The 23841-nt window shown below is 30.8% G+C and overlaps 2 protein-coding genes across 2 annotated transcripts; both read left to right on the forward strand.

Annotated features, from left to right (window-relative positions):
* Positions 1-378: 378 nt before the first annotated feature.
* On the forward strand, positions 379-8028 carry LOC145746354 (fibronectin-like). The gene is made up of 14 exons (XM_082564622.1): positions 379-588; positions 745-863; positions 1776-1932; positions 2526-2669; positions 3690-3806; positions 4526-4615; positions 4880-4976; positions 5197-5378; positions 5555-5685; positions 5820-5982; positions 6211-6371; positions 6455-6617; positions 7045-7158; positions 7397-8028. The coding sequence occupies exons 1-14, from the start codon at positions 537-539 to the stop codon at positions 7513-7515; spliced, it is 1809 nt and encodes a 602-aa protein (XP_082420748.1). The 5' UTR covers positions 379-536; the 3' UTR covers positions 7516-8028.
* A 3625-nt stretch (positions 8029-11653) lies between these two features.
* On the forward strand, positions 11654-13379 carry LOC145763462 (uncharacterized). Its single transcript, XM_082574913.1, has 4 exons — positions 11654-12453; positions 12596-12725; positions 12837-13024; positions 13203-13379. Exons 1-4 carry the CDS (start codon positions 11654-11656, stop codon positions 13300-13302), a joined length of 1218 nt encoding a protein of 405 aa, XP_082431039.1. The 3' UTR covers positions 13303-13379.
* The last annotated feature ends 10462 nt before the right edge of the window (positions 13380-23841 follow it).

The following is a 23841-nucleotide window of genomic DNA, read 5'->3' on the forward strand; positions in this document are numbered from 1 at the left end:
GTTTGTTAAACAACGTTTATTGTCTAATTTGCGCTCGTCTAAACAGTTACGACTGCGGTATTGACCGGTAGTTTATTCTTAAGTGGAGGCTAGATACTAGTTGTTTAGATACGCAAAAAACAACGGGAAAGTCCGAAAAAAAGGTAGTAGGTTTGCCAATAATTTAAAAAGAGAAATTAAACTTAAGTAAGTTAGCTTACATATTATTAAAGGCATGCAGTTAAAATATGTATTGAGAACTCGCGCCTAAAAATATTCAGTATTAATATTTACAGACGTTACTTTTATAATATATTATTGCCATGTCTGATAAAGCAAATTTGACTTTAAGAATAAAGCGAAGCCAATATTATAACACAGTATATTTGTTACAGAATTAAAAATAAGGTTATGTATTAGATTTTTATTTTTTTGTTGATTGTTTTGTTTATTGCCTAAACTACCTGAAATTACCGGTAAGTCGTAAAGTTACGAGCAACTGGAAAAGGGGCTTCGCGCTGAGAGTGAAAAGTGAAATCAAAATTTACAGTGAAAACATGGACAGATTTATTGCAATCGTAATTGTGGCAGTTTTACTGACAGAAACTGGTACGTAGAAAGCTGTAATGTGGCCTTACAGCTTAAGATTATTTTTTAAAATAGGAAAATATGTATTTTTAAAAAAAATAAGTGCATAAAAAATGCCTGTGTTTTACTTTATGCAGTACTAATGGGGATGTATTTAACAATGTGATTTTTATTCAGGTTTGGCGCAGAAATTACCCAGAGTCCGCAACGTGCGAGTACCACAACGTGAAAAAACAGCAGTTCGCGTTTCTTGGGAACAGCCTCCGACGCATACTTACTCTTCGTTCATGATAAGAGTAAGTTAATAAAATACTTAGTTATGATGATAAGTAATACACATAGTCATGGTAATATCTACTATATATATTTACACGTTATTTTATTAAAATATTACTAATCTGTTACTATAATTGGTAATCTGTTACTATAATTGGCTTAGTTATATCGTAATAATCGTTGAAGTCAATGTGTCATAGGCGTTTTGTATAAAATATAGATTTAATGACGAAATATATAAAGAGAATTGCCAAATTTAAGTAAAATTAGTTTTTGTAGCCAGAAATTTGTCTGTACGTGCGTTAGATAGTGTAAGGACCTTAGGCAATATTACTTTCACTTAAAGTAAAAAACAAGAACATAGACAAATATTTACCATATTTAAATATAATATTATATGTTTTGACACACGTTCAAAAACGACGATTATTGTTTAATATTATTATCAACAAAAAAATAAATATTACAATTTAAATTTAAAAAAATTGTTTGGTTATAATTCTACGTTGGTAAATGATGGGCGTTTACCTTTTTATGCCTCAATATGAAGATCATTGAAATTTTAGGCTTATTTGATAAATTTCTTAAATTAAAACGGGCGTGTGTTATTTAATTCTAATAATTTAAAATAAATAAATATATAAATGACGAAAGCATGACTACGTTTTAGCCGTTGGTTGATGTTAAAACATAAAAAAATAAAAAAAGTAACAACAACCTATTTATAAATTAAAAAAGAAAACATTTAAAACAAAAGCTAACCACAAAAAAATAGTCAAACAAATTTAAAAATACTAAAGTATATACAAAAAATACTAAAAAAAACACACTTAATGTATTTAAATAAAGAATTGTATTCTTATAAAATTTTTCTTGAAAAGTTATTTTAGCGACAGTTTTTTTTTTTTAATTTACAATTTATATTAATTTAGATTATTCCACCTGCAACAATACACCCGATCGAAAGCCCAGATGAAACAAGTCGAACGTTTAGCGACCTGGTACCAGGCCAGCGTTATACGGTGACAATAAGAGGCCAGCTCAGAGACAAACGAAAGAGCCCACCTCTTAATTTTCAAATTTGGAGCGGTAATATTTTAATTTTAAAATTGAGTTGTTTTGTTTTAATGCCGAATTGTAAATCGGAATTTTTTAAAACACATTTGATTATCTTAAAAAATACACGTTTAAATACCTTATACGTATCAACAACAACGACACAAAAATGTTAAGTTTCTTGTAAGTATGTCTAATACCTGTAGCCGGTGGGCAATCAATTGTATGTTGTTGTTAATTAATCTTCTAAAAAGCATACACTTTCTTTAACAACCCAACTTAAAATTTTAATGGGTTTAATGTGCTGATACACATTTTTTGCTAAAATAAGGAGCGTTTCTGTAAGCCAGATGCTTAACTTGTCAAACAGGTTCCAACGTTAAGGCTGCGAGTTTTGCTTTTAGCCTTAAGACACTTAAATGGGCACGACCTAAAGTTAAAAATAATTTATTAAAATTTTGCTTGATTACGCAACAAACTAAACACAAATGTTATATTAATTAAGCAAAATATTTTACATACATGACAATCAAATGTTGTCTATTAAAATTTATAAGGGTTCAAATCATGCCTTACTATATTAAAACTTGTATCTTTGAATTTAAATTTTTTGTTTTATTCTCTAGAGCCGGAACCTCCCCAGCAATTGGAACTTACACCGATCAGAGAAATTAAAATTGGACTAAACGTCATGGCTGAATATGGCGGTGATTATTCAGTTGCAGTTGTGGGAATGCATGTTAATTGGGAGCCATCAAACAGGACGACAGGTGGCGCGATTATTTTTTTATATATTTTAGATTTTTTACGATTCATTTTGTAAGAGCGTTTAGGTATAGTTTTGAATTTTGCATAGCCAGTTATTTAATACCGATGATATCTTTAAAAATATTTTTGGTAATTAGTTGCCGTGCCAGTATCTGGTTATATCGGAGAGTTCACTTTTTTTTAACCTCAATTGAAAATCCAATTTAAAAGTAAATTAATATTAAATTTTAGGTTGTCTGGCGAGCCATAAAATATATCCGATTTCAAAAATGTTAAACGTTTGTTTGGTTTACTAGTTTAAGATTCCTTAATTAATATAAAATAAAATGAGGTTAAGTGGTTGTAGAAAGAGTCAACTTTGGTAAATAATTTTTTTTGTAACTAATACTTGAATCATGAAATTAAATTAAAATTGTGCTACGTGTTTGTTTGTAATATGAATCATAAAAATAAATTAGAAAATCTTTCATTTCCTTAAAAATAAACAATTATTAACCTAACTGTTATAAATCACCCCTGAATAGTTCAACACAATTATTAAACAAAAAATTTAATTAACAAAAACTGGTTTTTAAAAATCTCCGAAAGGCAAAATTATTTGTGTTGTTAGTTTACTGCTTAAAAGTAAACCTTGGGTTATTATAACCCTATTGTTAACAATAAGTACCTGTAAGACTAGCAATATCGTATCGTCTAACGCTAGTACCAGCATGCCCTAGGCAACAGTTTGCTATTTGGTATTTAACAAAATAATAAACAAATGAATATTAAATTTTCTATTAACCGTAATCCGTAATTATGAAGGCGATGGTATAGACAAGCCGACTTAAGTTATATTTATAATTCTTGTTTAAAACTGGGGCAATAAGCGGTTAATAAAATTTTAAGAGAATATTCAAATTAAACACTTTTTGTCAAGCAAAAAAACATCAAAAATTGTCGCATTTTTTCGTTTATATTAAATTTAATTAACTTAACATTTTGGCGAAATGGACAAAAATTTAATGAAATTTTTTTTTTAGTTTTGTCTGGGTATGATGTACAAATTCAACCACGAGAAGGAATTTTGGTTTTTCCAGTTGTTCCATCCGATGAAGAATTGGATAACACACAACGTATTTACACTGGCCTTACACCCGGTAAAATATTCAAACTTTTTATAGGTTAAATACCATACTTAAGGAGACCAAAACTATATTTTTTTAAGCTATTTGTTTTTTTAAGCATAAAATGCTTTTTTAAATATGAATTTTGCTGAAAAATTAAAAAAAAACTTTAAAGCTTAATTTATAATTATATTTAATTTTTGTTTTAAGTTTCTATAAGTTTTGTTTCCTTATAAGCGGAAAGCATTATCTCCATTAAAAACGTTGCAGAAATTTCTTAATTAATTCAAGTGCTTATATAGGCGCCATGTACTTAATAGTCGGGCGTGTTTTAACCTAACCTCTTACATTGAATTTGCAATACGTGTGAAGTTGTTTTAAGACAAAAGTGCGGTTATGACTTGAAAAAAAAACGAGTTTAACAACAATTTGTTGAGTGATCATCAATTTTTTAAATTTACGTTTAAAACAGCCATTTTGTTTAGCGAAATTATTAAAACGCGTGTTAAATATTATTTACTTTATGTCGAAGTATTAATATTGATAAAATATATTAATTTAATTCATTATAATAATTTCATCAATTTTTAATTTTAAAAAATAAACGCAAAAAAGTGTTTGCATGTGAAAAAATGCACCTATGTATTTAAATCAAAATTAAAAACAAATTTTTAAACATCTAATCTAATAACGTGTATAATATTTTCTCACGATACTTTATAATTAGAAATGTTGTTTTACAAATTTTCCAGGCCAAGAATACACGATCTCAGTTCGAACAAAGACCGGGCCGCCCTACGACTTGGTTTTCAGCTCAGCTATTACCATGACTCGAAGAATTCGTAAGTATACAACTTGCCCGCACTGCAAATTTTAAACGTTTAACATACCTGTCATGTCTTTAAAGTTTACCAGTAATTGCCACAAGGTTCAATTAAAGTCGACCTGAGATCACCACAAAAACAAAATTACGTCAAAAGTATCAGGCTAATTATGGGTTAATTATCACGACTAACACAAAACGAGAAAGCTTAACTGTTACCGTTGGCTAAATATAAAATCTGCAACAATTTTAAACACAAAAACGTTTGTTTTTTTTGTTTTAGCACCCGCCATTCCTTATAGCGTAATACCTGATGTCATTGGAGCAACACATGCTACCATTAAAACTATTGCACCTATTGTTGGAATACACGACGACTTGTAAGCAAACTATTTATTTTATTAATAAAAACTTTCAATCTAACAAAATGTACCTTAACAAGTTAGTGTTTGGTTTATCAATGTAAACATATGCCAATATAGCAAAAGAGATAAACGCTTTGGTGCTAAGGTGTTTCCAAATTTAAAATAAATATTATGTTATCCACAATTATCTCTCTTAATAAAAAAAGAAACAAATTATATAAAAATTGTTTCACAGGGAATTTGTGTTGTCTCCAAGTGGTGGAATAGTGAGTGCACCTGCACCTGACCCTTTCTACAGCACCAACGATGTTTATACAATTACAAATCTCGTTCCAGATACTACTTACAACTTGGATGTTTATTCATTATCTGATGGACTAAGAAGCTGGGAACCTTACTCTGTTCAATTTACAACCAGTACGTTTTTTAGAGAAACCCAATTTAAAAAAAACTTACAACTAAACGAATTTCACAAATACTTATGTTAAATTTAGAAGCATTTTGTTAAATTTTCCTTTGAAGTAAAAAAATAGTTTAAATTAAAACTAAAAGATCTAGCAACAATGACACCGAAATATTATTTTATTTCTTAGGCCCAAGCGCAAGATTAGGCCTTCAAGTATCTACATTTGATTCAACATCAGTCACTTTAAGCTGGGAACAACCAAGTTTGTTTGATAGCGAAGAAAGTATTGATTACCTTATTGAATTTGCCGACATTCAGGTATACAAAATGTGTTTCAATTTTTTGTTTTATTTTTTAGAAGTCCTACTTGGCATAACCTGAACACTTATGTATATAAACACTTACGTATCTTATGCTCAATAACTTGTGTAATATAAAGGTATGTATTTCAGGACCCGGACAACATAAGAACTGAAGTTATTAGCGTGCCTCCAGGCACAGTAATTAATGCTGCCATTAGAGACTTGGATCCTGGAGTAACTTATACATTTTTGGTGACAGCAATCGTCAATGGGGAAAGAACCGATGTTACTGGAGAAGTTGTCCAAACCACAAGTAAATATTTTGGCATCATAATTTGTAACCAAAGCAATTTTTTTCTGTTATAGTCAAGTGAAAATGTAGGATTTAGAAAACATGACCAATTTGATATAATCTTTTAACAACTGTAGATGTATAAATGTAAGATAATGATTACGTTCCGTAGAGAAATGTTTGGTGTAAGATTTTTTCGTTATATTACACAAAGAGTCAAACAACAATATTTTTAAATTCATTTTATAGTTCCTCCATTACCAATTCGAGAAAGTAGTGAATCAACTCCCGAAGGTTTCTTGATTTCGTTTGCACCTCCTTTGAAAGGAAGGTGCCCCTTGATTAAAATTCATTTTAGCCCTAGCCCCGACGGGACACCAGTCGTACCAAAATACTACAATCTGAACGAGGTAAATTTGTAAACATATGAAAACAAGTTTTTGTTTTAAAATTTCATCAAACAAGAAATTTAAAAATCAATTTAAAACCACAGGAAATCCTTTTGCCTGGACTCTCACAAAACCAATTGTACACCATACATGCCCGTTGTGTTAGCAACAACTTAGAAGGCCCCGAATTGATCACAAACTTTAGCCAAATGACGAACGAAGAATTTGAAACCAGGCTACCTTGTCTCGGCAACAGAGATTCACCAGGTAATTGATTCTACATATATCTTACTTGGTATAAAACTAAAATTTTATTTAGATACGGTATTTGCTTTTGTAAGACTTACAACGTAATGTTCACACAATTAGAATTGGTCGCCATTGCTGCGTGTAAAAATGAGTTCGATAACTGTTTTTAGCAAATCGTTCTATAGGTTAAAACGATTTTAAACAAATGCATAATACTGCAATTATTAACCACACTTTGGTTTGCAGAAATTAAAAAATATTTGCGAAATATCGTAACTGTTATATGGTTAAAACTATTTGAACTTTTAACTCAAAAATAATTTTGTTAACTGAACAGCCCAATTTTTCCCACACCCCATGTTTAGTATATTGGCCGTTAGATATAACAGACTAACAATAGATTTTGAAATATAAAATTCTAAGTTACCTGTTTAATATTTTAAAGTTATAGATCCACCGAGACCTCCTCAGGCAGCTGGTCCACCTGATGCATGTTGTGATAGTCGACCATACCGTCGAGCAACTCAAACTTGTTGTGGGTCTTCCCTGCTAGCAATAAGTAAGTTATGTATGGTCACATAGTTGTTATATACTATGTTTTGTTGGGAATTTATAGAAGAGTGACAATTTGCAACTAACTTTCACTAACTTTCACTTTTTTAAACTATTGTTTGGGTAGATGTTAAGTGGCTTTCTTAGTTAATGACAAAATACAGGTAGAAATTTACCTAAAAAGTTGGTTATTTAATGATCTGTATGTCTGCCTGTTTAAGTTAAGTTGGTTTTTTATTTTTTAGATGGCACCCGTCTTTGTTGTGGTATAGAACCGTACAACTTTAACAGGGAAGAGTGTTGTGGTAGCACCACCGTGCGGCCACGTTCGGTTGGATGCGATGACTTGCCATTTTTTCCCTAGGTGGCGTAAAGAGCACAAATTTGTTGTTCAAAACCTACAGTTCAATTAAATTGTATTTAAAACTATGGCCTGCAATATAAGGCTTTTCATTAATAATAATTTTAAGATAAATTAGTATATTGGTTTTATCAAACTTCACTTATGCAGTGTCTATTTTGCTGATTTTATACAAACTGCTTGCACTTATTGTAAAGTTAAAACTATTTTCACATCAAAAGTCATGTTAATATATTTTAATGCTTTTTGCACTCTAATCACACAGTTGTAAATTTGTAATTAATATTCGCGGTATTTTACTAAAGAGGAAATTTTTTTATAAAAATTAAAGTAGCATACTTTTTTTTTTCAGTTATCTATAAGCTAATATTAACTCTTATGCAACAATGCCTTTATCTGCTTTCCAATTTAAAACTAATTTAATATTTTAAAATTAAATAAAAAGTTATTGCTTAAAATTTTTACATATCAGCATGTCAACCAAGTAAACCTATCGTACAAATAAATTATTGCGGGAAAAAAAAAACAATATTCTGTATTGTTTTGGTTGTATAAAATTAATTATTTTCAAAGGCAATCAACAATTTTAAGCCTAATTTTATTTTGGTTTGCTAAATAAACTAATTAACACGATAGCAGGGATTTATTATCAACAACACCTGCGGTAAATATTCATGATCACCGCAAAAAGCCAAATAAAGACATTGTTGAAAATCTTAAAAGTTAAAAACATCCCTTTCTAAGCAAAACATGCACTTGTATTAAATACCATTTAAAAATAACATTCCAAGTAATATTTACCTAATTCAACCTTAAATGCGGTAATTTCTAAATTGTTCAACAAAATCTTTATCCAAGAAAACAACTTTACTTTTTATTATAAGTTTATCTAATTGGCCAATCCTATTTTATATTCAGAGTCATATTTAAATGTGATGCATTTGTATAATTTAAATTAGATTAGATAACAAACAGAGCATTAATAGTCTATTCAAGCTTATATTTAAAAGTGTTGGTAGATGTTAACATATTCAAAACAACCGGTTGAACCTAAATGTTAAACACAAAATGATAAACATCTTGCGAATTACGAGGTCACTACATCAGGTGTTTAAAAGATAGCCGTTCTTATATCACCAAACAACATAAATTCTAAAATCAAAGTCTTAAAAAGTAAACGGTAAGAAAATCTATTTTTAAAACAATTTTCCTCAATTTAATGATGCCGGTTTTCCTGTTTATCAACCTAATTTGATTTAGTGTAAACAGCATTAAACCAAGGCAATAACTTCTATACGTACCAGGCTTATGTCGTGATTTATAATATACACTAACGTCAAAGGATAAGGGACAGTAGATCCTTTGATTTTAATTCAAGCATTAATGTCACAAACCTGTAATGAATCACACCTAATCCGTAAGTTAAAGTTAGGGCGGAATAAAAGCGTATCAAAATAGAATCGAATCAATAACAATAAATAGCAGGCCGTAAGCCACCTGTTCTTGGAGGAAAAATATAAATATTACGTCAAAATCTCACAGAAAATAACAAATTGGGTTCTGGGTAAAAAATTTTGTTATTAAAAATTTTTGTTAATTTTCGTTGTACAGCATTTTTAATAACAACTAAAAAATTGATTAAGTTTTTTTTATTTAACTTAAAAATGGGAATATTTGGTAGCCAATCACATTTGCCAAAATTCGAAACGTCGCTATTTTTGTCAATAAAAAAAAACTTACGCAAGTTTAAACCAAAAATCGAGTTTCCTCTGTTTTTTGCTTATTTTCAAAATACCCGCGACAATACAGTTGCTTACGTCAGGCCAGTAGTTAACTTGAAACTGTACACAAAAGACTTAAAACTTCATCTGTGTTACTTTTACGATTGAACAAGTAGGTACGATAGGATTACCCGAGCTTTGCACGCATACTCTTCTCTGTTTAAATTGTAAAGAAAACGTTTGCGGCCCCTTCGAAAATTTCCTTAAGTATTTTAATACGTTTAATAAACATTTGTTTTTTTTGTTTTTTTTTTGTTTTATTTTGAAAAAATTTAAAGATAAAAAAAATTCTTTCCAAAAAAATATAATTTAAAAAAAAAAAAAAGATAGTTGAAAAGTTTTATTAAAATTAGGCTTAAAAGAAAGCAATTATGTTAAACTTATTTAAAATCACAATATTTTTTATTTTGTTTCACTTAAAAGTAAGTAACAAAGTTATATTTAAAAAAGCTTTTTTTTTGCCTTATTTTGTTATAATAAATTTACACCATGACTAGAAAAAAAGGCTCAATTGAACTTTGTGTTTTAGTCACGTGACTTGCATAATGGTAAACAGGATATTGAGTTTTTATATTGTGGACTCTGAAATTATTTTTCGATATACAACAATCTCAGCCGTCGAAATTGAATGCAAATTTTCCCGAAAAAAAGAGTAATTTTACTTTAAAAGTTTCCTATTAGTTAATTGTAATTTATTTTTTGATTTGAGCGACGTGAAATTGGTAACTCAATTTTACTAGAAAAAACAAATGATATATACAAAAAAACTTTTACAAATCAAATTTTCAAAATAAATATAAAATAATTTAACAATGATCTACTACAAAACTCTATATCAAATTTAATTTAGCTAATTCAAAAATCTGTAATGCAACCTAATGAGTGGTAGTTTAAAAACAACACCCAACCAAACTGAAAGCTAGGTTGACACGAAATAACTCTCAGTAAGCAAACGTATCAGAATATAATAAGCAAACACGTGAGTATGCTATGATTAATTATAGTGAGGTCAAGTGTTTTAAGCGATTAGTAATCTGTCACGCGGTATCAAAAATCAACTCAGCCTCTTTACTTTGAAAGCTATTTACTTCCGTCTTACAAAGCGAGCATTGCTTGTTTTTTTACACAATAAGCCATTCATGTGTAAAGTGGGTTTCAATTTTCAGTAAATTCAATATCGAATTTTTATTATCAGTAAAATAAATAAGCAGAAAATCAATGCCGACATACTGTATTCAATACAAATTCAAGTAAGTACCCCAACGTTTGCAAAAAAAATGGTGAAATATGAACAATAACAACAACCATCAATTTTTTTGCACTTGCACCGAATTGCTTGAATAAATGTTTTTTTAACTGTGTCGCAATCAATTTTTTGTTTATGGAATGTTTTAATTGTATAAGTCTGCGATAGATACAAACCACTCCACGGACGGTGTGCCTTATCAGCGTAAACCCATTGCCGTGTAGGTCGCGCTCCGTTGTCCAAACATCTAGAGACAGTCGACTCGCTTTTTCACCGAGTGTTTTCTGTTAGTTTAATGCCCGCGAAAGTGCTGATAAATACAATTAGTAGCGAGCCAAAGAGGTGCTCGCCTCTATAACTTACTCTGTTAATTCTACTCTTTCGCCACGACGGCTCGTTTAGTTTTTCTAAATATACATGGGTTTGGTTGACATTGGGAGAGAAGGGGTTACTGCGGTGGCCTATTATCACAAACAAACAAGCAAACATAGGTCGCTGATAGGCGGATTATTTTTGTTTAACTTTCTCGCGCTCTTGTTGACTTACTCGATACTATGTTTGCTGATTTGTCAAGCCAGATATTGAAAATGGCAACAATTGAGTATATAAGCATAAAGTTTCGAAACCTTTGCCCACAATTCACGAACAGTCAATTGCATTGATTGCATTGTAATCGCCTGAGCTATTTTAGTATAACGTAATTCATAGGCCTGAATACACAATTAAAGGTTAAAAAATGTAAATAGGGGTCAACACGTTTTGAATGTATAACCCTGCTATTAATGGGTAAAAAGAATGAGAGCAGTAGGGTATGACGACTTGGTGAATGTGATATTATTTTGGTTAACTACTCGCCCATTACAGTCGTAATATTAAACCTCTCGTACTGTTGAGAAAGAAAACAATTAATAAAATAAATTTAAATGTTGAAGATGAAATAAACATTTTGAAAGGCAGTGTTTAGTTTTAATACAGAATTGAAATGCGTCTATAAATAAAACTGCATTTTGTTTGTTGTTATTAGTATTTTAAAAATGTCTACATTTTATAGATATTAGAGAAACAAAATCAACTAACAAATTGTTTAAAAACATTGTTTAAATAACAGTTTATTATGAAAGTAAAGAACTACTCGAAAAACTATTTTTCTTCGAGTCCACCTCTAGATATTAATCAAAATTTCGCATATCCAAACGAAAAAAACGGACGAAAGAAAAAAGCAAGATCAGATACGTTTAACACTTCAAGTTTCTCAGTCAAATCACTATTGCAAAAAGAAATGAATTCACCATCCGACAGTGGTTATTCAAGCAATAGTCCAAGTCCGAGTAACGACAACTTTTCCACGAATTCAGGAACTAAAAAAATGACCAAAGAATGCAACGATAATAATAACAAGTTTGGTTGTCTGAATACTGTGAAATGTGATAACAATTTTAGCAAACATATTAACCCGATGCAGGCTATGTATTTTCAAAGCCTAATTTACAGAATGAACGCTCACTTTCTATCGAGACAAGCCCTTAACTTTCAACAAAAAACGGCGGGAAACCACGCTGCCACTTCCCCGCAAATATCCAAACGAAACCTCGATCAACGCCATATTGCATTTCCAAACAACTTTCACGGGGCTCAATTTCAAAGTCAAAATGCCGCAAACGTAGCCCGAAACCATTATTTGCAACAACATTTAACGCAGGGGGAACAATATTTGCTGCATGGATCAATAAAAAGTGAAAACACCTTTCCGCCAAGCGAGTCTCACGTGATTGAAAACCGCGTTTTACATAATGCAGATGCGCAGAAAATCAAAGCGAGGAATTTTTGTTTTGAAAACAAGCAGTTTTCAACCACAACACCCTTATCAAATGTCAAAAACCACAACACCCTTATCAAAAAATCATTTCGAAAAAGGTACTTTTTTGGTTTTACTTATTAATTTTAAATATATTTTTATGAGTAAAGTTTAAGGATTAAGGATTTCCTAATAATATATGACTTAAATTACATTTTATGTTTTTATAAATTAACTTTAAACTACTTTAAATTTTTGCAGTGAAACCAAACCTCGTCACGTGATTTCCGGTCACAAATCACTTCCTTATCCATTAAGAAAAGAAAATGGAAAAATAGTTTATGAATGTAATGTGTGCCTAAAACGATTTGGTCAACTCTCCAATTTAAAGGTAAAAATTAAAAAAAATAAAAGTGAAAAATTTCAAGATAATTCATAACAACGGAACAAAAACTTAAGTTATTTTTTATTAAAATTAGCATTGAAGTTCCCTTTTTGTTAGGTTCATCTTCGAGTACATAGCGGCGAGAAGCCATATTGTTGCAACACTTGCGGGAAGGGATTTACGCAACTGGCGCATCTGCAAAAACACCAACTTCTACACACTGGCGAGAAACCTCAAAAGTGCACGTTATGCCCAAAACGATTTAACTCGACTGCGCAATATAAAGAGCATATCAAGTTGCACGAGTAAGTAGCGATTTTGCGTGTTAACCTTATGTACAAATGCCATCATCTAAACTTGCCGTAAATGGTAATTATCACAATATGTGTATTTAAACATCATTTGGTGTTTTTTGTATATTTTAAAATGTAAATTTTTTGTTAAAATTGATTTCAAATAATTAATAATTGAATTTATTTTTAGAACGTCTCAGAACTTTATCATCAATCAATGTCAATATATTATGCAACCCTCAATGTTTAACCTTAACCAGCCCACAATCCGAAAACATTTTTTTAATTAAACACGTTATTTTTGTTAATTAATTTTTAAATTAATTTGCATTTTTTTGTATATTAACGATTTATTTTAATATTGCCCAACGCGTCACTTTTTTCTATGCAAGTATATTAACGTTGTAATTTTTGAAATTTGATTAATTTTGTACATTTAATTTTGTACATTTTTCAATCATAAATTTTTTGTTAATTATAAAAATAAAAAAATCTTTTCTGTTTAATCAATTTTTTAAAGGCTTTAATTAAAAATTAAGTTAAAGTTTTTTATTGTAGTTTACATGAAAGAAATGATTAAAATTATTTTCAAAAATTCTGAAAAAAATCAAAAAAATGATTAACGAAAAATTTTAATTAAATAAAAAATAAATAGTCTAACCAAATAAACAAAATCCAAACGCCAAAATTTTTATCAAATAAAAATAAAAATTTTAAATAATTTTATTTTCTAAATTAAAGCCTAAAAAATGGCATATTTAGATGTTAAAATTTATGGTCATTCGCTAATCAGAAAAAGAAATAAAAACATCAAACATTTTCAACCCTTTAACGACAGTGAACGCTAAATTACATGAAACCGAAGAAGCTTTGCTCTTACCCCGGGAGTTGAACAGTTAATTAGTTTGAGTAATAATAAAGTCACTCTTTTTATATCAACAGCACAGGTGTCATTGGTATCTACATACCCAGTCTCCCATAAAGTTTTACCCCGAGACCCAGCTCAAGTCTGTCAATAACTCACCTTACTTTCATTCATGTTTTTATTATAAAAATAATACAACTTTTTGAGCTTCTCACAACGTGAGATCCGGAATAAAATTGGCACGAAAAAGGCGGAAAAATATTAAAAGGGGATAAATTAATTAAATAAACAAAATTTAATTTGTGTAAACGATGATTTTAAAACAACTAACAGCAATTTTTGACGCACAAGTTTATATTATACATTATACATCATTATAACCGTTATGTAAAGTATATAGGCTGTTATAATATGAATAGAATATTTACATGTTTAATTAATCTGCAGACCTAAGTTACATTTTTTGTCCAATAATTTCGTAAAAAATATTGCTACAAAAATATTGCTACTCGTGATTTCAAAAATAAACAATTTTACTAACACGTGTCCGCACGACTTTCAAGTAATGGAGTGATGAAAATCGAACGAAAACAATCAACTAAAAAGTTGTACTGGCGACGAACTGAGGTTAAGCCGTAACGAAATAACAAAACATTTAGGCAAATAACAGCTGACTATGTCAAGTTTTGTCAAAAAATTTAGAAAAACAAAACTTTTTAGAGTTTTTAATTATAACTAATTGCAGTTTAAATATTCAAAACACAGTTGATTTTAAATTTATAAAAAAAAACAACAACGTAAAACAATTTTAAATTGAAAATAAAATCTTTAACCAGTTACTTTTTTAGTCTTATTTTAATACTGTTATCTTTTAAAATATAAACGCAATGTGTGTTTTATTATTTAATATGTAGCATAACATTTTTTTTAAAACTTTTGTTTTTTCTATTAATATATTTGCATAACAACCGGTATTGAAGTTATGTATAAATATATATTTGTTTGAAATGTGGGTTCTTCATTCGTGACGAATATCAAAATGTGGCGAATGATTAAAAGATAAATAGTTTTTTTTTTAAATAAAGACGCAAACTTGATAAAAAGATATGAACTTCTAAGCAAATTCTTAGAACACTTATTTATATATTTTGACTCAAAATGTTAAGTTATAAATCTCTTAATTTTTTTACACCTTGGTCTGTGTGGTTGTAAGAGCCTTTTAAAATCCTAACCTTGTTTGTACAAGATTAATTCGCGCTGTTTTCTCCAAAACTATACACTCACAACATTTCGCTTAATTGTTAGAACAGAAGCTGATATAATAAATATGTTTAAATTGTGTTTTTAGTAAGCAAAAGAACTTGCTCTTAAAAGTAAAACTATCCCGATATTCGTTGATCTGTGTCGACGTAATTAACTCTCGCCCTTGCTGTCAATCATACTTGAGAAACTGCAGGGCGATATAGGTGTACTCTCCAAAAAGTAAAATATATAAATGAGACTTTCAATAAAAATATTGAAGTCTAAATTATAAATTTTTTATCCTTAAATTCGAGTATTTAAGGACATTGCTGTCAACGCCGGCGATTTTAACGGCACGCTAATGCCTAAAGAAGTTGTTTCCGCATAAATTAACGAGAAAGTTGATCCGTTTAGCCTATCGAGAGTGCTGCGGTTCAGGTTAATTTACAGGAAGAGGCTTGTGTTTGGTTACAAAATCTTAAACTAAGTTCTCGTACGCCCGACTGCCTTGCGCATCCCGGGTTATGCCATAAACACCCGAGCGATGGCAAGTTATATTGGATCGAGTGGTTTTCTCACGCCCCCGAAAATCTCAGAGCCAGGCTCACGTATCACATCGCGCCGTGCAAAACAACGTTAAGTACAACTTAAGTTATTACTTAGCACAACCATGACCGAACAAAAACAGGTTTCTAAATTATAGCAGACTTTGATGGACTTCATGATATTAAAAAAAAAAAAGAAACCATGCAACATTTTCCTATTTTAGAAATTGTGTTTGTTGTGGCCTGCTTGAAAATCTAAATATGTGAATTTTTGAAATAGAATAATTAAACAAAAAGATAAAAAAATAGATAAGCAGCTGCCAAGATCAACTCAAAAAATAACTTTTGTGTTTTTTGTGTCCATTCTGTATAACCCTTTTTCTTGTTTTTAAATAAAATCTGACACCCGCCCACGTGACCGTAAGTGCTTTACAATCAACCGCGGAAAAATCGCATTGTCCAAGTGGGATCATATTCTAGTTTCCGGCCCAAGTGATTTATTTTGAGCTAGCTCGGCCATTGTTTAATATGACCTCTCCGACTAGGCTAACTTACAACTTTCAGCCTACAGTGACTTGTTTTTTTGGTTAGCGTGCGCCTAAACCACATATTAAATTAGTTCTCGAGTGCGAATATCATCCTACCCTTAGAGATAAAGAAAATTCGCGAAACAACATCGGATTAAATTTCCAATTTATTATCAGTGGAAGTTTCGCGTGTTACGTGTTAAAAATAAAATAACTAAAAAATAAGTCGAATGAGAATTTATTTTTTAGGTTTCTCCTTACTGGTTATTTTGTAAATTTTGTTCCCAAAAACTTGATATAAATATCAAGTTACTTTTTACTACGATTGATTGGATTTCAAACTTTTTGGTGGAAATATATTGTTGTAAACTTGTTTTGGTACAAACGTATTGTCATTAACCGTTTACTACCACTAAAAAAATAAAATTAAAACAAGTGCCAAAGGTTCAACATTTTTTAAAGAACTCCAAAACTTAAAAGTAAAATAATCTATCACTAATTCACAACAACAACTTTACCAATTATGGATGTAGATAAGAATTAACTAATCACACGTTAATACCAACAAACACCTTTTTGATAATGTACATAAAACCATGTTAACAAATTCATGAAAAATAGGTCCAATGTCCAATGCAACACAAGATCATTAAACATATCACTATCACTTATCTTAAGTAAACATCGCCTGTCCACATAAAATCAAAAACAGATATACAGGGTCCAGTTTTTTGAAAAAATGTGTGTGATTTGCTGCAAGGTTGTGGTGAAATTAGTGTTTAATTAAATATTTGCCAAAGAAAGGACACGGTCTTATCCTATGCATGACATCAACGGAAAAATATTATGTTACTTCTACCAGCATTGTTCGGCAATGGCCCACAACGAAAGATCCTGACTGCTCAGCCTGATTCAAACTGATTAAATTTAAATTCCCTTTCTCGAACATTTCCGGCAACACAATACTTGCAAGGCATTTACATCCGCTAAACTTAGAAACTAAAAGAAGTAAGCGCATACGTCACAATTAAAGCAAGTGTACGAAACAATCAAAGCACTTGAGGCACCCAAACAAGACCCCAACATGCAAGAGAGCAATCGAAAACGACACAAAAAACGATCTGATGTAGCATCTGTTTTGAGCCCTTTGTCACTGTGCAAAGTTAGAGCTTTGGACACAAACTTATCATTCTAGAATTACTGGGCTCTGCACGCAAAGCCATACGCATTCAAAGGCCCGTACAAAAACTAGGAAACGTAATCGAAACGCGTCCACAAACATAGCGGAGAGAAACTGCACGCAATTAAGCTGGAAAAATCCGGAAGCTAAACAAAGAAAACTTCGATTTTTAGGGACTTATTATCGTTGAGAATTTATGTAGATGTGTTTTAGTAAACACTTCTTATTTAGGTGTCAATGACTGTACAAAAGCGACCATTTTATTTTTTTTATTTTTACCTACGTAGACAAATTTAATTTTAAAATAAAAGTTTAATTTTTTTTTTATTATTTACTTATCTGATTAAATATAAAAATGTTGCAAAAATTTTATATATCTTTTGATAGATTTATTTTTAAAGATTCTGGGCTACATGTAAATAAATTTAAAGATTAAGTAGATCCTTAATATTAAAGCGTAACAAAACTTTAAAATAAATCACAGAAATATAATATTTAACGGAAATGAAAATTCGATCGCAGCCAAACAAAAAATTAAAGTTGTTTTAGAAAATAATTTCCACCTGGGGATAAAGGATAACTTCCGTAACATAATTGTCTGTTTTGATTCAAGTGATTTCAAAAACCAAATCAAATGTTAAACCCATAAAACGGTGTATTGTTTGGTTATAAAATCGAACTGTTTATAAAATGTTATAATAATTTATTTTAACAATAAATATTCTATTTTAACAAATATTGAAATAACAAATGTCTGACATAACTTTTTTAGAAAATAAATTATGGCTAAAGATTATTTTACAGCTTTAAAATAGGGGCTGAAATTTTACCTAAACGGCCAAAAAAAGTTTATAAAAAGTTGTTTTACATAAGAAAGTATCTGTTTATCTTTAAAGTGTCTAATGGCTTAAACATAAAGTAACAAACATTAACCTTACCCAATCTTTAGTTAACTTGGGCAGTTTATGTTATTTTCTATTGGTTATAATAACCCGATAAATTAACTTTCAAAGTATTGTAATAACTCCAAAAAGTAAAGAAGAAAAAATTCCCAAACTAATAATGCAATTTAAAAAATGATAACAATACGACGGTTGGTAAATATGCGACGAGGCGTGGAAAGTTTAACGAAAGTTATTTTCGCTCCCATGTCTCAATACTTCCTGTGCTCAAGGGGCTCATCTACAGTTACCAGGCTGTGCGCGGGCACAGACAGGTTAACATGGTTGTGTCTAAAGCGTTTCAGTTAAATTAAATACCTCGGTTAAATTAAATACCTCAAAAGTTTTGCAACTTTTTTCTAACAAATTAGAATTTAATTTTTTTAGCGATATTTTACTATTTATATGGTTTGTTTTTTATATAAACAATTACCAATATAAAAATATAAAAATTCTCCAAACCAAATTTAATTCTTTTTTAGATAAATTAAAATGTCACAGCAAAAATATTACCTACATAATATTAACAAATTCCAGAGACAGAAACACCTATTCGTGAAGGAATGCCAAAGATTTTACAAAAACACGACTTAGACATTCAGTGCCAAATTACATTGACTAATTGCTTAAGCTAACTATATAGCAAGTGTAGAATTCTCACCTTTGCAACGAGAGTGTGTTAAGGCCAAAGATCGGACAGCAAAAAAACGATTTCGCACTTAGGCAATTTCGTTACCAATGCAGTGTGCGAACACGCCTGATTAAATTGCGCTTCCTAAACGAACCCTAAACATGCCCAGTTAGTCGGCACGTAGCCGATTCCCACGGTTGAAAATAACTTTATGATCGTTTTACCGGGGTTTTATCGAATAACTATCATTATAAAGGCGCAGAGAAATTAAGGAAGGTGAACAAACTTTCTAGGAACTAATTAAGGCTGCAACATTACCCGGTAATAATAACGTGAAACGCTGCTGCAGCGGGAAAATAAAATTTATTGCTTTTTTATAAACAAATAGAATGCTATAGCAAATATAAACTATAAAAAACAAAAATTTGAACCGTCTTTAATGCCTAGAATACAAATGCTTCGGTCACAAAATTAAAGTAATTATAAACCGCAAAACGCAAGTCTAACAGTTATGCTACAGTACCAAATGCCACGAGAGCCGCCGATGCCAAACGCTATACATTTTAAAACAAATATGTCATCCGTCATTGTTTTTGTCGTTTCGGACTGGCTGATGGCATGGCAAGGTTTAGATAACCGTCTCGTGCGAGTGACGTTGAACCTAGGCGATGCGGTTGCAGGAAAAAGTAAGCTTAACCGAATTGTGCGATAATAAAACCACTTGAGTAATACCGCCCGGTAACGATTAGCAAGATCGCGAGACAGATTTCCAAGTCACCCCTTGCGACCCCCCTGAAAACTGACAAGTCGTTTAACTTGCACAGGGGTGTGTATGTTGGTGTAAGTGCACAACGTATACAGATTACAGATACAATTACGATACTGTATTAAAAATAAACGGAAGCGAAATGTATTTTATCAAATCTTCAATAGGATTGTTGAAAAAATTTGTTATTATTAAAAAAAAATTTCCGTTTTTTACTAAAATTGCTTTTTATTTTTAGGATAATTATCCACAACTAATATATCAAGTTTATAGTTGATTTTAAATTAACATCATAATTAATAAAAGCTAATAAATACATTCACACCACTACAAAACTACTATAGTTAGTAGTTCGTTTATTGGCCCATATGTTTTCGAAGCATTTGCTTTTGTCAGCATTGCCTGACAGCTAAGGCAAAAACGCATTTAATTAAGTAAACTATGGCCTATATTGTAGCACTTTCTGTATACCCAAAGAGGCATCGCATTACATATAAAAACCAGGCAATTCACTTTGCTGGTGTCGCGTCATTACAGGAATACGACAACCTAAACAGCTACATGTTCAATTCGAAGTCAATTTAACGGATACATCCAAATAACATGACGTTTTTTCAAAAGAAAAACAAGGATACATGGCATAATGAAATCGTCGTTGTATCGCAAACGCACATAACCCGAGCTTGTTTTTCTATAAATTTCGCTTACGTTAAAGCAATAAGAGCGTCAACAATTAACAGCCGTACATGACTTGTATGTTATTACATCGTAATTAAAAGTGTTATATTTCTCCAAACGTCATTTTCCTGCTAATATTGCAATCACATTGACTGGCTATAATTTTATATTTGCATTGCCAGGTACCATCAAGATTAACTCTTAAATTCTTGTAAGTTTTAAATAAAGGAACCAGAAACATGTGTGATTTTGGATTGGGTTGTTTTTACTTGTGTTATCCTTTCAAAAAAAAAACTGAATGCAAGCCGAACAAAGACTATGAAAAAAATGCCCTTAACCTGATACCTGACTAAATTAAGCTTATATTCTCCTATTGTTGAAGTAAGAGAAGAAAAGTTACATGCAATCTTAATGCAAGTTTCCGTAACTGAGAAGGCGATGCCTCGGCAGTTTTAAAAAAAATTCCTTTATTTAAAATAAAGTTGGGAGTTTTGGGGGTAATGCTTGGGTATGGAGAAAAATCTGTATTTTGCATACAACGCAATTCTCATTAAACTAGGCCACAACAGTGGAGTTTTCTTTCAAGTTATAATATAAAAATTAATTTTGATGTTAACTGCATACAAATAGTAAAATTGTTGGGCTTTAATTAATACTTGTTGTCCAAAAATGTTTTTATAATTTAGTTCCTACAATTATATAAACATTAAACAAAAACGTATTACACAAAATGCCCAACAAAATGAAATCATAAAACCAGAACGAAATAGATTTAATAAAATAGGCTACTTATTAACAGTCTGTTGACAAACAAATTAAATAGGACAAAGCTATATATTTATAACTCGCGCTTTCAATATAGCAACATTAAAAGTAATTGTCACTTTTGCGGAAAGTCACACTGGACGGAAATGAAATCACCAAAAAACAACAACTTTAGGTGATTTCATTCGCAAAGAAATGGAACATTTTCAATTGCGTGGGGATATTAAATTGCTCACTAAGTCATGGGAATATTAACATGTTAGTATAAACCTATATGGTGGGTAATGAGGCTGGCTTGTTGCTAAAACAGTTACAAACAAATCCAAAATAATCACCCTAAGATTAAGGCCGGATTTCACATTTATATAAAGATAAAAATCATAATACTAAAACGCCTTTGCCTTGTGCAAAATCTTTACAGTAATTTGTCTTCGTAACGTTTTAAATTGTAACGAAATATATAAGTATATTGTTTAAAACAGCTTGTTTTCGATTTAAACGCGTAAAGTGTCTTCTCGTTATATCGAATGCGGAAACAAAACTACGCAGCAATCGTCGTTTAAACAAGATTAAATGGAATTGAAACACAGATATTGTATTGAACAAAGTAATACTGCGTGTAAACTGCCTGACAGCTCGCTACACAATCAGTTTTCTATTGTTTTCGCTTGCTAGGCATGCCGCCTGGCAATTGCTTATACGAATACAGGAAGATGGTGTGGAATAGAATCGCTTTTGACAGACAAGATAATAAGATTTTATTTGAAATGTGATTCATACGCTCGCGGAAAACTGTGTTTGTTTCTACGAAGTACAGACTGACGCTTTAATGCTTTCTTCGAAAGCTTGTAATACTTAGGCGTATATTACTTACTATCGTAAATTGAAAAAAATCTACTACACTTTAAATAAAGGTGTCATATAACCAATTCTTTAAACAAATTAAAAAACTTTTTATGGCCAAACTTTTTGTTGTTTTAATTGGTTAAATTACCTAATTCAAAAACACCATCAAGAGTTTAAAAAGGGGTTTTACCCTTAACCGTGTCTAAAGAAAAAAGGAATAAAATTTAATTAAAAAATTTCCCCCTTGATTGTTAAATCCCTTTGTAACAAGCCCCACCCCCTTAAAAATTAGATTTTGCAATTTATTGTCAAAAGTTTAATAGAAAAACGTCATTTTACGGGAACCTAAATCCCAGTGTGTCCCAAGTGAAGGCATTACTGCCAGAAACGCTTACAATGTTGAGCGTCAGTGTAGGAAATTGGACATGGTGTTAAAAGTATGGAAAACGATGTAAATTCGCGATTGTATTTAAATATGGGAAACTGGATTCAATGCCAAATTCAATGCCATCTTTACAAAGGATACAAAACAAATTGTATTTAAAAAGAGAACCCTTCACGTGACTTTAGAAAAACATGAGAGTTGGATCACGTGGTATGTGCTGGTTCCTATGCATAGTAAAGCAGAATGTAAATAAGTGTTTTACTATTGTTGCGTCTGTTTATTTTGACTGTATAGTATTTTACTATCAGAATATTTTTATTTGCAAAAATCAACTTTAATAAAAACTTTAATAAATCGAACGACTTCATTAATTTAAAAATTTTCTCGAAAAAGCTTTAAATTTTTTAAAATTATGCGGTATTTCTGTAATTATTTAAATCACAAAATCTGTAGAAACGACCCATTTTTACTAATAAAAAGGCAATAACCCATTGATTTCAACATTAAAATAACAAAGGCTTCTGAAAACAGAATAAAAATTGACTCATAGCTGAGTGCATCAGGTTTTGCCTTTTGATATTATTACAAGCCCGATGTAAAAACAAGAGCGAGAGCTTTCATTAATAAAGTGATATGGGTGGAAAGTTGTAACACCCACGTTTTTACATAGTCCAGCCTCGCTGGTGTAAAGTAGGTACAACGGATGACTTGTTACCGGAAAAATGTAGATTGCCTCTGTTGCTTTTATCAAATAAAAAGAGTTATCGAAAGGTTTGGAATTTAATGTGGGTTTGAATTGAATTGTTTGGATCGTAAAAGGTGAGGGTTTATTCCAGGGTAAGAATTTTAATCAATATGGTCCCAAATGACCTAAGCTAAAAAAAAATTTAGTTTTTAGTCAATTGTTTTTGAGAAAAATCTTAACTTACAAAAAAAATGAGATTTAATTTTTAAAAATAAAGAAAAATTTAACTTTAAAAATGATATGGAAATCTTATTTCAAAGTGCTCTATAACAGTTTTACTAAAGCTGTAAATTTCCAGCAGTTTAATATAGAAAGGAAGCAGAGCAGTGGGTGGTACACGCACCAGACATGTTGTAGAGGTAATAATTACATTAACACGTAGTGTAAAAGCGCAGGTGTTGTTGGCTTATGGCAATCCAAACATACCGTCTATATGGCAGCACAATAGCCGGCAACGTTTGGCAAATATTATCTTAACGCATTGACTGCACTTTTGCTTTGCATCCGTTGCCAAAAAGCGATACAGTTGCAAGCATACGTAAACGATAACAATAACATTTACCTGCGCTAGAGATAACAATTTCCGAAAAGCGATCGCCGTTTTAAACGTTGAGATAACGACCCAACCGTCTCTTATCGCTAATGTTTACTTTCGTATTGTTTTGTTTTGTATCTCTCTTCTGAACAATACTTGCACGTCCGTTACGCAATCA

Source organism: Corella eumyota, chromosome 1, assembly GCF_963082875.1.
Source record: "Corella eumyota chromosome 1, kaCorEumy4.1, whole genome shotgun sequence".
Lineage (NCBI taxonomy): Eukaryota > Metazoa > Chordata > Ascidiacea > Phlebobranchia > Corellidae > Corella > Corella eumyota.

What these genes read in the sequence shown, in the direction of transcription:
- LOC145746354 (XM_082564622.1), top strand. Translation starts at nt 537, where the DNA reads ATGGACAGATTTATTGCAATCGTAATTGTGGCAGTTTTACTGACAGAA. An exon ending in GCCATCAAACAGGACGACAG is followed by an intron (nt 2,670 to 3,689) that starts GTGGCGCGATTA and finishes TTTTTTTTTTAG; the next exon opens with TTTTGTCTGGGTATGATGTA. An exon ending in CTCTGTTCAATTTACAACCA is followed by an intron (nt 5,379 to 5,554) that starts GTACGTTTTTTA and finishes TTTATTTCTTAG; the next exon opens with GCCCAAGCGCAAGATTAGGC.
- LOC145763462 (XM_082574913.1), top strand. Translation starts at nt 11,654, where the DNA reads ATGAAAGTAAAGAACTACTCGAAAAACTATTTTTCTTCGAGTCCACCT. An exon ending in GTCAACTCTCCAATTTAAAG is followed by an intron (nt 12,726 to 12,836) that starts GTAAAAATTAAA and finishes CCTTTTTGTTAG; the next exon opens with GTTCATCTTCGAGTACATAG. An exon ending in GAGCATATCAAGTTGCACGA is followed by an intron (nt 13,025 to 13,202) that starts GTAAGTAGCGAT and finishes ATTTATTTTTAG; the next exon opens with AACGTCTCAGAACTTTATCA.